The 17,128-nt window shown below is 34.3% G+C and overlaps 1 protein-coding gene across 1 annotated transcript in view; it reads right to left on the reverse strand.

Moving 5' to 3' along the window:
* EVI5 (ecotropic viral integration site 5) overlaps positions 1 to 17,128 on the reverse strand; it is a 234,628-nt gene that overhangs the window by 72,062 nt on the left and 145,438 nt on the right. Inside the window, exons 15-17 of the mRNA XM_043575573.1 lie at positions 14,602 to 14,742; positions 13,094 to 13,252; positions 3,031 to 3,177 (exon numbers count right to left, since the gene is read on the reverse strand). Coding sequence (XP_043431508.1) covers positions 3,031 to 3,177; positions 13,094 to 13,252; positions 14,602 to 14,742 — 447 coding nt within the window. The remainder of the gene's footprint in view (positions 1 to 3,030; positions 3,178 to 13,093; positions 13,253 to 14,601; positions 14,743 to 17,128) is intronic.

Genomic DNA, 17,128 nt, shown 5'->3' on the forward strand with positions numbered 1-17,128 from the left:
ACCAGTAAGGACCTAGTTAAGTACACTATAGCACATCCATGCAATGGAAAACAATATACCTTAGAAACTAATAAGACTCTTCAAGCACTGATATTGAAAGCTCTACAAAATATAGTGACAAAAAAAAAATAAAAAAAAGAAGAGCATACAGTATGTTAACTTTCATGTAAGAAAGTGAAAAGAAAAATTATATATTTTTACTTGCTAGTATTTGCCTAAAAGAAACTCTAAAAGGATATATCAGAAAATAATAAAAGCAGTTACCTAGCAAAAAGTAAAAGGGGTATGTGGTAGAATCAGAAACAGAATGAGGTAAAAGGGGACGGATTGCTTTGATTTATACTCAGTTAAACAATCAAAGCATTACGAGTATGTATTAAGCTAGCAAAATTTATATTATATATAAGCAGTAGGTTTATTTTCTTCCTGTTTCCTTCCTATCATTATTCCATGTAGGCATAATGTTATAATCATAGTAAAATACTTTGATTTTCCTCACTTAAAATTTCTTATCATACAATTTTGCAAATTCATAATTAATACATCTTTTCTCATGGACATACATATATCTATGTCTATATATCTCTCTATATTTGTAGAACCAGAAAATTTAAAATATTTCAGTCATCTTCAAATTTATATTTATGTAGCAAATCCCATAATCTCATTACTAAAATCTTAGGCACAAGGTGTGTCTTGGAACTTGAGATTTTTTAGATTTTAGAAAAGTAATAAGGTGCATACCTTAGTAGTATTAGTGGCACCTTAGTATTCTCTAGTGGCAACAACACCCATAATGAAACAGTATGCTCAGTGTTAAACACAATGAAACAGTAAAGTATAAAAATACACACCAAGTGGGATACAATAAAAATTATCCAAATGAATGTGTGTGAAATTTATGAGAAAACGTTTGGGTTTCAGAGTATTTTGAATTTTCATATTGGAGATCACAGACTTGTACTAGTTTCATTTTTAAGTGGGAATATTCAAACACAGTTATAGAGAGAAAATAACATTAATATTAAAAACAGTATCCTGATATTTTACATAAATGAAAAATAAAATGAATCTGAATAATTATTTACCAACAAATTATAAGCTATAATCATGTAGAACTAAATGAAAATTAATCAGGGGTGCTTGGGTGGCTCAGTCAGTTGAGCATTTGACTCTTGATTTTGGCTCAGGTCATGATCTCACAGTTTCGTAAATTTGAGCCCCTCTTAGGGATCTGCACTGACAGGGCGCAGCCCGTTTGAGATTCTCCCTCTCTCTCTGCTCCTCCCCCACTCATGTCCTGTCTCTCTGAAAATAAAAGCCTTAAAAAAATAAATGAAAATTAATCAGATTTACACAATTAAAGGACTAGCTTCCTTGAAAAAGTTAGATTTGTTCCTGAACTATTCCAAGATAACAAGGTAAATATATACACTTAATTAGAATGTACTAGGTGCTAGGGTAACAACATACCGGTCATTCTCAAAATCTACAAAAGGTATTACAAAAGATTGAATAAATCAATATACAGTGTAAACACAGGGGGAGATAGGGGAATCAGCATCTTTAACATATTTTACATATTTATTAATGAACAGTTAAAGATTAAACAAAATATATATTGGTTCTTAAAATTCTCTAAAATTCTGAATCTGAGCCCATTGCTTAAATTAAAAAAATACATATATGTATATATATTTTCATCAGCAAATTCAACAAATATTTATTTCCAAAGGACACTTTACTTAGCTTAAGTTACTAAGGCATTTGAGGAGCAATATTAAATCAAGTCATAGTGTTATCAACCAATGTTTAAGGAAAACTTACACCAGTAATGAAAAAAAGATTAAGTTTAGTTCTTTATTAAAAATAAGTCAGCATAGACGATACGACATCATAAAAACTCAATCACACATTAGAAAGATGAATCAAATTGATACAACCTCATGTCACATCACTTTATTTTTAAATTAGTCTAGTTATAACTTTCCAGAGGTACTAATTTTAAGTTAGTACAAATTTCAGTACTGCCTACAGATTTCTGTCAGTGTAAATTGTAACAGCCATGCATATTTATTAGGATGTAATTTCATCTCTGGATTTCAGTGACACTGATAAACCATTCAAGCTTCACTCTTGGTTTTTAATGACACCAGAACAAGTTGATGGAATTACAGCTTTACATGTGCCATTGAAAGTCTTATTTCTTATCATAGAATAATAAGGCTGAAATCTCTAAAGGGCATCATTCCTGCTATCTCACCATGGAAAGATGGATGACTAGTTTATTTTTAAAATCCTGTAACTTGTCTTCAGTAATCCATTCTAATGCTCAGATCACAGTCATCTCTTTAGTTATTTCTCTCTCTCTCAAACACACATACACTATCTCTTTCACTTTCTCTCTCCTTCTACCCCACTCCACATCCCCTCACCCTCTCACCACTGTTATACTGTAGATTAATTTCAAGAAAAAATTTACTTGCATTCAAATATTTTTTGATGCTTTATAAATCCAAACACTTTACACACACAAAATTTAAAAAAACAAATTAAAGTAATGGGAAATGCACACAATTTCCCCAACCCATTGGTATATACAAACTTCTTTTGCTTTCTACCCAGAAAACATTTATCAATACTGAATGTCTACTGATAAGGTACCAATCAAAGCAGAGTTGCCCTAACCTCTCTAAATTACCTTTTTGGTTACGATTTTTAAAACTTCGTTTTTAAAGGGTTACAAGTCAAAATAAAAATTGTACAGAGATATCAATTTTCAACCACCTGGCTAACTTAATTCCCTACACTAGCATTTAACCAAGTAGGTGAAAATGAAGTTTCCTGCCTGAAATCCACCTCAAGGCATGATGAGTTAACCTTGTCTGAAAGCAACCACCAAACCAAGTTCAGGAAAAGTTGGAAACAAAGCTAGTTCTTTTTGGTTTTATTTGGTTTTAAGATAATAATGAGACAAAACAAAAAGGCATTATTATTTTGACAAAAACATTAGGTAGTTGATATATTTACCTTACATTCAATCTCTGCTTGTTTGCGCTTTGCTTCACTTAATTGAGTAAGTAGTCCTTTGTTCTGTGCAGAAAGATACTGCACCTTCTCATGTAGACTGATCACCTCTTGTTCCGCTCTTCGAAGATGGTTACTATTGATCTGATTCTAGTAATTAAAAATATAAATACTCAGACTATAAAGACCCGAAAAAACTTATATATTTCTACCTCTCCATTTTATACCTCAGTAACATTATATAAAATGTTATTATGAGTTACAGATAAAGTTCTTTTTAACAAATAGTTAAATACTAAAAAGAAAAAAGTATACAAGTGCTTTAAAACTCAAGCCATCCAAGGAATACTTAAGGTCCATATCAAAAACTCTTCCTACAGCTCAATTATTTTCATTTATACAATAAATATCTATAAACTTTAAAAATGTTTACACAGAACTTGAAGGTATTAAATTGTGCAACAGGCAGTGCCACACAAATGAGTAGATACAGGAATATGATGAATTTGACTCCTATTTCCAGTTCTCAAAAGAAAGTACAGACTGACTGAAAAGTACCATCACCATTTACTGAACTGTAAAATCCCTGATGTCATAAAATGTGTCATGTGCACTTTTACATTCCTCCCATGTACAGCACAGTCTTTTTATAGAGCATGGACTGGTTTTGAACTCTGACTTGTTATTCGGTCATTATCTAAACTAGTTATAATATTTGAGTCTCTATTTCCTCATCTGAAAAATGTATATAAAAATAAGACCAATTTTTCATTTAGTTGTCTTTAGTATTAAATGAGAGATTACATGCAGCAGGCCTTAATATATAGTAAGAACTCAATATATGCTAGCTGCTTAATTTATTGTAATTATAGAACATGCTAAGAAATTATATAGACCTTAAGTTGACTGACATGAGGTAGTCTTCCCATTCAAGCTTCATGCAGCCTGATTTCTCTCAACCCCGAAATATTCTATTAGGGGTCTGAAACAGTAGGTATTTTATAACCAAAGACAGGAAAATCTGGCTCCTCATTTTATAGTTTTTCACCCATAGTAAAGTTATCTAATCCCATCCAATTTCAGTACACTGTTATAAGCATAGATATTACCACTCGAATTTAAAGTCTGTGTTATATCTGTCTCTCAAAAGTAAATAAAATCTTTAAAAAATTTAAAGTCTATGTTGTAGCAGTCATATGAAAAAAGTTTATGCAAGGAGTCTCACACAATGCCTGAAATTTAACAGATACTTAATAAATCCTTGGTTGTTACTATTATTATATCTATTCTGTCTCACTCTATGAAAATGACCCTGCCTGCAGTTTTTTTTTTGAGCTATTTTTTTTTTAACGTTTATTTATTATTGACAGACAGAGAGACACAAAGCGTGAGTAGGGGAGGGGTAGAGAGAGGGGGAGACACAGAATCTGAAGTAGGCTCCAGGCTCTGAGCTGTCAGCACAGAGCCTGACATAGGGCTTGAACTCACAAACTGCGAGATCATGACCTGAGCCGAAGTCAGTCGCTTAACCATCTGAGCCACCCAGGTGCCCCAAACCTGCCTCAAGTTTTAATAAAAGATCCACATCATCTAATAGATTTAAACTCCAAAACATTCTACCACTTCTGGGTTTCTTCATCCTTACTTTTACTCATCTTCCTGACTCACTATATGTCTACAAAATAAACAGTGAACTTCTTAGTGCTCAAGTACTTAGTACTTACTTACAAAATGTTCTTCCACAACCTCTTTTTACTATCTTTCCTCCTACGACTAAACAAATAACCACACTTGAGAGGGACACACCTTCAACATAAGCTGCAAAGAATTCCCACAAATAGAACTCCTCCTTGCACCACTCAATACAAGTCCATGACCCATCATCACAAACTATACACATTAAACAAAACGCCAAATTGATGATGAGTGAGAAACAGTAGAAAAAAGGATAGCAATGACAGATTTTTTTAAAACTCTAGATAACAAAATAATCATGTAAGGACTTTATATAAAATATTTTGTTTAAAATTTTTAGACATAGGGGCGCCTGGGTGGCTCAGTCGGTTAAGCGTTCGACTTCGGCTCAGGTCATAATCTTGTGGTTCGTGGGTTCAAGCCCCGCGTCGGGCTCTGTGCTGACAGCTCAGAGCCTGGAGCCTGCTTCGGATTCTGTGTCTCCCTCTCTCTGCCCCTCCCCTACTCATGCTCTGTCTCTCTCTCAAAAATAAATAAACATCAAAAAAAATTTTTTTTAATTTTTTTAGACATAAAAAGAGGAAGCAAAAACATAAGCATAGAACAAGTAACTATCAAAAAACATTTAGCAAATTTGAAAAACAACCAAATACATTTTCTAGAAGTTAATATAGCCAAACATATTAAAAATTAATTAAAGGATTAAATAGGAGATTAGATACATTGAAGATAGTGTCCCAGAAGAGGTAAAGAGAGTAAGGAGGTACAAAATACACCTAATAGGGGTTGCAGGATAAAACAGAAAACAAAAAGATTAGATATAATGGTCTAAGAGACAACAATAGTTGAGAATTTTTTACAACTGGAAGAAATATATATATGAATCTACTATTCATGAAGCACAACCAATTCCAAACAGGATAAATACAAATAAACCCTCAATAAGATACATTTTAACAAAACAGAATGCTAAAGAGAAGACAAGACAGGGGCATCTGGGGGGCTCAGTTGCTTAAGTACTTGACTCTTGATTTCAGCTCAGGTCATGACCTTACAGTTCATGGGTTTGAGCCCCACAAGGGGCTCTGGGCTGGAAGTGCAAAGCCAGCTTGGGGTTTTCTCTCTCCCCCTGTCTCTCTCTCTGCCCCTCCCCTGCTAGCACGTTCTCTCTCTCTCAAAATAAATAACTACAAAAAAAAAAAAAAAAGAGGAGACAAATCAGACATCAATAGGAAAAATCTGTAGTGCTTAAAAAAATAAATTTCATCCTACAACAGGACATTTAGCTAAACTATAAGAGTGCAAAAAAGTACACCTATTTTAAGAAAGTGAGAGTTTACAATTCATGATTGAAATTGGAAAAAAACTGTTAAATAAAAGTGAGAGAGAGCAAAAACGCAGCAAACAAGTAGACAAATCCAAATAAGCCCTGACTCCATAGAACAATAATGTCTAATAATTTAGAGATATAAAAAATGTACAATAGTAAGATACAAGATTGGAAATGGAAGAAGAGCGTATAGAGATCTTCTAAGGCCCTTACACACTTTTAAAGGAAGATGGAGATAATTATCAACATCAAACTCTGTTTAGTCTCAGATGGGACTTTTTTTTCAGGTAATAAACACTAATAGAAAACAAATGGAATTATAAAAGTCAAACTAGCAGAAGAGAAAGAAACATCTAAATCCAATAAAAAGCAAGAAAGGAAAAAAACACAAAAAAGAAATGATGTAAAAAATTTTCAAATATATCATAATAAACAGTTTTGATTTCTGATGAGGATATAGAGTAGAAGAGGATTGTTTCCACCCTTTCAATTAGAAAAAAAAAAAAAAAAAAAAAAAAAAGCTGGCCAAACTCAATTAATGACTTTTGTTGAAACCAGAGAGGTGAGCACACAGGGCAACAAACTAACCCCAAATCTAAGGACAGACAGGGCAGATGAAGCCAGAAACTGTTAAGAATAATTTAGCCAGAGGCCAAGTATTGGCTGGCTAGAGAGTGTGGAGCCTGACGGAGCAAAACAGTTCACAAGCTTTTGTACACTTTTTCTTCATGGACCCCAACAGGTACACACAAAAAAGATGGATGAAAGCCTTGAGAAAGAGATCTCCATAGTAAAGGCTTGAGGGAGGAGAGCAGCAGCCAATACAGAAGCACTAAACCTTGCTTATTTCCTCTACAGAATAAAAGGTTTCATCCATTACTATCAGAAACACTGGTGCCCTTAGAACACTGGGGAAACCACCATATCTGAGAAAGGGACAGGACTATACTTTGGGCCTAGGACTATAGCTGGTGGTAGGGCAGGAGCACTAAGAAAGTCAAACACTCCAGATCCAGGGGCACAATGCAGCCTAAGACTGAGGCTTTATCAAAACAATGGGGAACACTCTGGCCCTCCAACTTCCTGTAACAAGTAAGAGTGGAATACTGCTGGAGACAGACTCTCTCTGAAGTGCTGTACACATGGAAGACCTAAAAGACATTGAGAAAAGCCTCTGGCAAACCAGCCCCTAATCTAAAAATAAGATAGTGTTAGAGGAATTTGAAGCCTGTGGTGCAATGAGGGTAACCACAGAAACAACAAACCTCAAAACCAGCCCAACTCCTGACTATATTAACTCAAATCCCCCACATTAAAGGCCTACCAGAAGAAAAGGTATGCCCATTTCCAGGCATAAAAACTATTTACCTTAGTCTACTGTCCTACACTAGACATTCAGTTTTCAACAAAAAATTACAAAGCATAGGAAAAAGAAAAAACAAAACACTGCCAAGAGACAAAGCAATCAACAGAATTGGCCTCATATAGGACACAGATATTAAAATTACCTAACAGGGAATTTAAAATAACTGTAATTAACATGCTAAAGGCTCTAAGAGAAAGGTTAAAAACATTCAAGATCACATACTTAATATAAGCAGAGAAATGAAAACTGTAAGAATCAAACAGACATGCTAGAAATGAAAAACACAGTAACAGATGTGAAGAATGCCTTCAATGGCTCATCAGACAACTCCCAAAGTGGAGCAAAGAATCAGTGAACTTAAAGATAAGTCAATAGAAATATTTAACACAACAGAAACTGAAACACAAAGAGAATAATGAGAAGAAAAAAGAAAAGAGCATCAAAGAGTTACTATCAATATCAATTAATCTAACGTATGTGTAATGGGAATCCCAGGAGGAGAAAAGAATATGGAATGGACAGAAGAAATATCTGAAGAAAGAATAACCAAGAATTTTCCAAATTTCATGGTAGATAGAAATCCACAGGTCCAAGAAACTCAGAGGGAAACAAAACAAAAAATACAACAAGTCATTTCATATTCAGAGTGCTAAAAACAAAAGGGAAAATCTTAAAAGTAACCAGAGGATAAAACACATTACATGCAGATAAACAAAAATTATAACAGAATTCTGGCTTGCATGGTTACTGACAAGAAGAGTAACTTTAAGTGTTGAAGGAAAAACAACAACCCAGATTTCAATATCCAGCAAATATATATTTTAAAATTGGAGAAATACTTTCCCAAAGAAACAAAACTAAAAATCCACTGCCAGCTGACCAGCAGTACAAGACATGTTAAAGAGATTTCTTAAGCAGAAGGAATATGACACCAGACAGAAACATGGATCTGTACAAAAAAATAGAATGCTGAAAAATGGAATAATTGAAGGAAATAAATACCATTAAATTTTTTTTTAATTTCTCTGAAAGGTAACTGATTAAAGCAAGACTAGTAGCACATATGACATATTTGTACTATATGTAAAATATATGACAACAAGTAGCACAAAGGATAGGAGGAAGAACTGAGAATATACTGTTGTAAGGTCCTTATACTACATGTGAGGAATATTATTTGAAGATTAGCTCTTATTAGGTGTATATTGAAAAACCTAGAGCAACCAGTAAAAAAAAAAAAAATTAAGGAGTATAAAGAAGTCACTTGTGGAGATAAAATGGAATCATAATGCCCAATAAATCCAAGAGGAAATAGAAAAATAAAAGATACAAAGAACAGATGGAACAAACAGAAATAGCTAGCAAGGTGACAGATATTAATTCAAACTGAATCATCAAACATGGACTAACGATGACTGCTAAAAGAGACTGGGACTGCATTTTTAGAGCTTTATTGAGACATACACATAAAAGTCACCCACTTAAAGTGTACCTACACTTCAGCAGTTTAGTACAGTCAGAGTTGTACAACCATTTGTCAAACTAGATTTTAAAAAATGTTCATCTATATGCAGTTTATCAAAGATATCAACAGGCTGAAATTAAAAAGATGGAAAAAGATAAATAAGGCAGAGACTGAAAAAGAACAGCTTAGAGGTGCCTGGGTGGTTCAGTTGGTTGAGCATTCGACTCTTCATTTTGGCTCAGGTCATGATCTCACGGTTTATGAATTTGAGTCCCACATCGGGCTCTGTGCTGACAGTGCAGAGCATGCTTGGGATTCTCTCTCTCTCTCCCTCTCACTCTTTTCCTCCCCCACTTCTGCTTGCACACTCTCTCTAAATAAACAAACTTAAGAAATAAAATAAACATCTTAGATAACTGTATTAAGATAGACTAAATCAAAATGCATCCTAAAAGATAAAGAGGGTCAGTATATAATAAGATTCATTTTAAACTTTTGTAAAGTTTATTTATTTTAAGAGAGACAGAGAGCAAGCAAGCAGGGAAGGGGCAGAGAGAGAGAGAGAGAAAGAGAAAGAGAAAATCCCAAACAGGCTCCATGCTGTCAGTGCACAGCCCAATGCAGGGCTCAATCTCACAAACCATAAGATCATAACCTGATCCAAGATCAAGAGTCTCGTGCTTAACCAACTGAGCCACATAGGTGCCCCTAATAAGATTCATTTACTACAAAAAAAATGACAATTAAAAATTTGTGTGTCCCTCTAAAAGTGGCTCAGAATATTTTAAGCCAAAAAACTCATAATCTAAGGAGAAACAAATCTACAATCACAAGAGAAGGTATCTATTTGTTAGTATTTGAAACATCAGGTGATACACACAACTAGAAAGGATATAGAAGATACAAACAGTATAATGAAGAAGTTTGATCTAATATAAGTAAGACTCTACAGACTACAATCTGTGACCACAAAGCAATTTCGTTAAAATAATGACATAAACTACTAATGAAGTGAACCAGAAATCTATACATTTGGAAATACAAAACATACTTGTAAACAAATCTTGAGTCAAACAAGCAATCACAAGGGAAGTCAAAAGCATGGAACTGAAGAATAAAAAATATATTAGAAAAGAAAACATAGGTAGGAGTACAAATAAAGGTGAAAAAAGATGAAGCCCAAGCAACAAATAATAAAAGGATATAATAACAGAACTAAATTATATAGAAAACTATGGTACAACATGGAGGACCAACAAAAATGAAAAATCCAGTCATTAGAAATATTACTAAAAATGGCAAACCTCTGAAAAAAAATGGCAAACTTCTACAAACACTTTTCAAGAACATAAACACAAATAAACACTATTAGAAATGAAAAAAGACCTAAATATTGACCTAGTAAAAAGAAATTTTTTAAAAAGACACCCTGAACAACTCTAAGTGATGAATTTGAAAGTTTAGATGAAATGTGTCTTCCCAAGCAAACACGTCTTACCAAATGAGACTCAAGAACAAACAGAACACCTGAAAAGGTCTATAAGCCTTCAATAAGTAGGATCAATAGTTACTATTCCCAAAAAAACAAGACAAAAAGATAAGACTATTTAAAGGAATGGATTCCAGCAAATATTCAAGAGGTAATTCTAATCTTAGACAAAATTTTGTAGAAATAAAAAGATAAAATACAATCTGATTTATTCCATGAACTTATTATAACTTTCATACCAAACCTAGGAGAGTATCCCCCAAAAGGAAAATTATACTACATTCTAACGTAGGTAAGAAAAATCTAAAATACTAAAAACCTAATCCTGCAATGTGTTGTGTATGTCCCTGTATGTGTTCTATATCATAAACTTGTTTATTTTTCAGTATTTTGAGAACTGTACCTCAATATAACTGGCTTGTTTTGCAATCCTATGTATTTTACTTTATGCATGAAAAAACATTTTTTATTTATTTTGAGATAGAGAAAGAGAGCACGAGAAGGGGAGGGGCAGAGAGGGTTGAGAAAGAAATCCAAGCACACTCCAAGCTCAGTGCAGAGCCCAAGGTGGGGCTTTATCCTACTAGTGTGAGATCACAACCTGAGCCTGAGCCAATATCAAAAGTTGGACGCTTGGGGCGCCTGGGTGGCTCAGTCGGTTGGGCGGCGGACTTCGGCTCAGGTCATGATCTTGCGGTCCGTGAGTTCGAGCCCCGCGTCGGGCTCTGTGCTGACAGCTCGGAGCCTGGAGCCTGTTTCAGATTCTGTGTCTCCCTCTCTCTGACCCTCCCCCGTTCATGCTCTGTCTCTCTCTGTCTCAAAAATAAATAAACGTTAAAAAAAAATTTTTTTTTAAAGTTGGACGCTTAATCAACTGAGCCACCCAGGCACCCCTAAAAACATTATTTGGAGAAAGGATCTGGAGATTTCAGACTGCCAAAGGGGTTCATAGCATACAAAAAAAGATAAGAATCCCGGTACTGAAGAAACTCGTAGAGCTATACACAAGGAAACAGGTGCAATAATATTCAGAGTAGCATTATTTGTAATAGCAAAAACTGGTACAAAGAAGGAAGAGTGTGGCTCAATAAACTAAGGTGTACTTACTAGGTGGTATTTTCTGAAAGTCACTAAAATGAAGGAACTGACACTACATGTATCAACAAGGACAAATCTCTTCATCTGGACGTTAGATATGAATCATCACCAGTTCAAGCACTGGCATTTAGGAACAAGTGCCTTACACCATTTCTCTTTCATCAAAATGCATCCAAAATTACACTCCGTCAGGTACAGTTCAAAATACAAATTCCTTAGGAAGCCTTTCCCTAAACCATCTAGTTGGAATTAATTCCCCCTCCTATTTTCCATAGCAGTTTCTATCAAACTCTTTAGTTACCAGATTTCTAAATTAAACATTTTTCCAGTTTTATTGAGATATAATTGATATACAGCACTGTGTAAGTCTAAGGTGTACAACATAATAACCTGACTTACATATAGTATGAAATTATTAGTTAATATCCATCATGTCATATTGTGAATTATATTAAGTGTAGTTTGTGCAACTGATTTTTCAGTTAAGTTCTCTCTGGTGACTAAACAGTCCTTTGTATTCAACAGTTCTGAAAATTACGTTCATTGATTTCATTCATTCACCACTGTGAAACAAAACCTGAACACTGGCTTAAAAGCTGTGTTTCTATCTTTAATGTGTACAATGAGATAAAATCTGTTATAAAAATAAAACTTTCAATTATAAAAACTGGATTTCTACTTTTCGTAATTTCACTGTTATAGTCAATTGTAATGAAAAATACAAGAAAATAACTTTGAACAACATAAAACAAAATCTATTTAATCTAAAGGATTTACAGATTCATGTTATCATGTTAAAGTTGGGATGATCATTTTGCACATATATATACAGAATGATACATGAGTTAACTATGCCCCCTACTGACTATTTTGAAAACCAAATAACATTACAGAGAATCCAGAATGTGGTCCACACAAATGTACCACATAAAAACCAAATGTACTTTATAATGCAAATAGGCTCATTAAAAAGGACTGTGCAAATGTTAAGTCAAGTATATTTAAGACAGAATTTATCACAGAAAGAGAAGACTTAGAAAGAAGTATAATTTTGGAATTAACTGCTCAGAGTTACCACATTACATATAAGGAAGCATCATTCACATTATATTCTGCACCAACTGTTTTCGATGAGGGGCAATTTTGCCCCCAGGGGACATCTGGCAATCTGTGGAGATGCTTTTGGTCAAAACCTGGGGTGAGAACCACAGTGCTACTGGGACCTAGTAGGTAGAGGACAAGGATGCTGCTAAACATCCTACAATGCACAGGCCAGTCCCCACAATAAAGAATCATCTGGTTCAAGAATTATCTGGTAATAGAGTCAAGGTTGAAAAAATTTGCTCTACGTGAATATTTTCTCTCAAATTGTACAACAAGGCAACAAAGTTAATAATGTATAGTTTTATGACTTGCTTAAGCTTTGCTGACTGGGTCAAAGAAGACATTAAATCTCTGATATCAAAGACTACAATTTTTAGCCCTTTCCATTTGGGCTAGGAAATTACAGTCTAGATTTTTAGCTCTATTCTTCTGGCTCTATTCTAGGGATGATATAACCTGTGCATAAACTTTTGATCTGGTAATGTTATTTTTTAAAGCTATTGGGCTTTCCCATCATACCTGTGTTTCCATTTCCATCATCCTTTGTTTTATTTCTCTTATTTCTGCCTGAGTTTCAGCTTCTCTAAGTCGAATCGTCATCAGTTCATCCTGTAACTCATTCACAGCATTCTTCTTTGGTGGATCTTTCCACCTCCCAGTAGTACGAGCTAAGTGGCGCTGAAAGACAAAAAATTAGGTTACAACACATATTCCTAGTATCAAAATAAGAGCTAACTTTCCTGAGCACTTACTTCATGCCCAGTACTATATTAAGCATTATGTATACATTATTTTATTTAATCCCCAGAAAACCTTAAAAGTTAGGCAACTATTATCTTCATTATACAGGTCAGAAAACAGAAATGGCAATTAAGTAACTTCAGAAAGGTCACAAAGCCAATAAGTGGCAGATCTGGAATACAAGCTCAGATATAGTTCAAATCTGTTTATACTATGGATTGATTATTGTAAAGAATATAATTTTCACCCTCAATTTTTTATAAGAGAGATTTCCACAATGTTAACTAAATCCCAAGCAAAGAAAAAAATGGGGCTATTCATGAATTATGGAGGTAATATTAGGAGTGTTCTCAAAATATCCATGGTGAAGGATCAGTTTTGTTGTTCTTAATTTCCAGTTTATTGCTGCCTGATACATTTATGGTAATGTCAAGGACTAATTTCAGTCTTTGCTAGATGTAGCCACACCCCAAATTCAAACCAAAGTCACTACTCTGAAATGGTATATACTGTTTTCTTCTTTCCGCTCTCCCTTCTGTCTTCTAGATTCTTTTTTTTTTTTTTTTAATGTTTATTTATTTTTGAGAGAGAGAAAGAGACAGAACACAAGCAGGGGAGGGGCAGAGAGAGAGAGGGAAACACAGAATCCGAAGTAGGCTCCAGGCTCTGAGCTGTCAGCATAGAGTCTGACGCGGGGCTCAAACTCACAAACCAGGAGATCGTGACCTGAGCCCAAGTCTAATGCTTAATCAACTGAGCCACCACAGAATCTTCTAGATTGTTTTTTTTTGTTCCTTGTCAAGAGTTTCCCTCATATGTGAATAAATTTGAGGACATATAAGTGACTGATTTATTTTGTGAGATAACCAATTTTCAAAAGAGGTTACGAATGTATAGACAAATTTATACTGGTATCACCCTTGGGCTGTTTCATACTGATCAATGGATTTAGCATCAGCAGAAGAAATATGTGCTGTATATATTATATAAAGGAAAATTTTCTTTTCTTTCTTTAGAAGAAGTTATATAAATCACAATGATATACAGTAACAACAATGTGACTTGATTTCTATTTTATCTTTTATTTATTTATGAGGATTTAAAAGGGAGAAGCAGCTTGAAGGTACTTTCAACTTATAAGTGCTCTCAGATTTTTACATTTCAAGAAACTTTCTCACTTTAAACTCAAATCCTGGTGTTGATCATCAGCTACTTCAGACTCACACAAATTGGATACTCCGGTTTTACCCACTTTCTAAAAAGCATGCAAAAATATACTGATATACCTGCCAGTGTTCCTCTAAATCCTTGACCTGTTGTCTAAGTTCTTTCAAACCCATAATAGCTTCTGCTTCTCTCAGTTTCACAGCAATGAGTTCTTCCTGAAGCCTTGCAATGTTATTCTCATCAGGAAAGGAGTTGTTTCTCTAAAGCCAGAAAAAACATAACTTGGGATTTTTGTTAATTAAAAAAATAAAATAAAACATATATAATAAGCTATTTTGGCCCATATGTAACTGCACTTCATTTTACAGTTTTACTGAGATATAAATCACAAACCATGAAACTTACCCTTCACTGGTTTTAAGAGTATTCACAGGATTGTACAACCATCATCACAATCTGCTTTCAGAACATTTTAATCACCACAAAAAGAAACCTTATAACCATTAGCAGTCACTCACATTTTCCCTCCCTCAACCCCCAGCCAACCCCTAGTCTACTTTCTGTCTTTATGAATTTGTCTATTCTGGACAGTTCATGCAAATGAAATGTGGCCTTTTATGATTGGCTTCTTTCACTTATGTTTTCAAGGTTCATTGCTTTTTATTGACAAATAATATTCCCTGTGTGTATATTCTACATTTTATGTATATTCTACATTTTATCTATCCATTCATCCAATGACAGACATTTAGGTTGCTTCCACTTTTCGGTCATTATGAAATGCTGCCATGAATATTAATGTAAAAGTGTTTGTATGGACCCGGTTTCTAATTCTCTTGAGTTTTATACTAAGGAGAATTGCTGGAGCAGAAGCTAATTTTGCACTTTTTAAGAAACTGTCAAGCTTTTCCAAAGCCAATGCACTGTTTTACAATCCCACCAGGAATGTATGAGGGTAATTGCGCTTAATTTTGAGGACACAGAAAGTCTAACTCTGCTTTATTAGTAAAACACTAATCAGCGTTTTGAAGCAACATGATTAAAAATGTTTTTCAACATGACAATAAGCTTACTAACCTCTGATTAGGTCTCCAAACAAAGCATGAACAACATTTACATTTTAAAGATTTATGGAAAAGAAGAGTCCAAAATCCTTTTTGTTGTATTTTTTCAGCATGTTACTTTGGAAAGGAGTATAAAATCTTTGTACATTAGCCACTATTTATATCAGGATTAAGAAATTAACACCAAGGTGATCTAAATATTTGCTTCAAGAGTACAAGATTTAGACTGATTCCTTACCATACTGACAGACACATCTTGGAATACAGTGTAGCCCCTATTACATTGCTCTGTGCCATGACCAAGAGATCCTGAATTAGGCTCCAGTAAAAGCTCCTTAGGTAAACTTAAGTACTACTGAGATTTCAAGTCCTGAATCTGTGAAATTTCCTATCTAAAATATTTCATGGTAGGATGAAGATTTTAGCCCACACAGATAATAAAGTTATTCTTGCCAACTACACATTTTTATGACGGACTATAAATATCTTCCAATTGAAAACCAGAAATTTACTATATATTCCTACACAAAGAATTCCTGTATTTCCTACACAAAGAAATTAACCATAGGAAGCATGAAGCCTTCTAATTTCCTTTCTACTCTATAACATAAATACCAACATAGCTGCTTAAGAAATCTACTTTTATAATTTTTTTTTTAAAGCTTGTTTATTTATTTTGAAAGAGCATGCATGCATGTGCAAGCACATGTGAGCAGAACACAGGCAGAGAGACTCCCAAGTGGTCTCCACATGGAGCCTGATGCAGGGCTTGATCTCATAACTGTGAGATCATGACCTGAGCCGAAATTAAGTCAGTCGCTCAACCAACTGAGCCACCCAGGCACCCCAAGAAATCCATTATTAAATTGGACCCAAGGATACTTCTTCCAAATTTTCAAATTCCAAATTTTCAAAACTGAAAGATCCAGATTCTTATCTACATCACAGAACCCAAGGTACTCCGACTTAGAAACCAAATATTCTGTTATACATTTTTTTACAGCATTCTTGCTGGCTTTTTTCTCAATAGGAGAAAAAATTCTCCAAAAATAGTGTAAAAATAGCAATCAGATTTCTAGCAAAATTATTCCACTACTGATGGTAGTTACACCTGCTTTAGTTCATAAAGAAAATAAGAACAACTTGAAGCTATCTGTCATGTTCATTATTTATGAGGCTTTTCAAAAAATATTTTTAATTTATTTATATTTATTTTGAGAGATAGGCGGGAGTAGGGGTGGTGGGGAAGGGGCAGAGAGAGAGGGATGCAGAGAATCCCAAGAAGCCTCTGTGTCAGCAGAAAGCCCAATGCAGGGATCGAACTCACAAACAGTGAGATCGTGACCTGAGCAGAAACCAAGAGTTAGACACTTAACTGACTGAGCCACCCAAGCGCTCAGGCTTTTATTCACATAGCTAGATACTATAAAGATAAAAAGAACACTTAACATAGAGCCCAAGCCATCAATGATTTCATAGAGGACAAAAAAGAGATTCAGAGTTTGTGATCTGGAACACAGACTCTCAAGTCTGAGAGTTACAAGAAATCTAAAAGCATTTCTATTTCTTTTTTTTAAAAAAT

Source organism: Prionailurus bengalensis, chromosome C1 (genome assembly GCF_016509475.1).
Source record: "Prionailurus bengalensis isolate Pbe53 chromosome C1, Fcat_Pben_1.1_paternal_pri, whole genome shotgun sequence".
In the NCBI taxonomy this organism is placed as follows: Eukaryota; Metazoa; Chordata; class Mammalia; order Carnivora; family Felidae; genus Prionailurus; species Prionailurus bengalensis.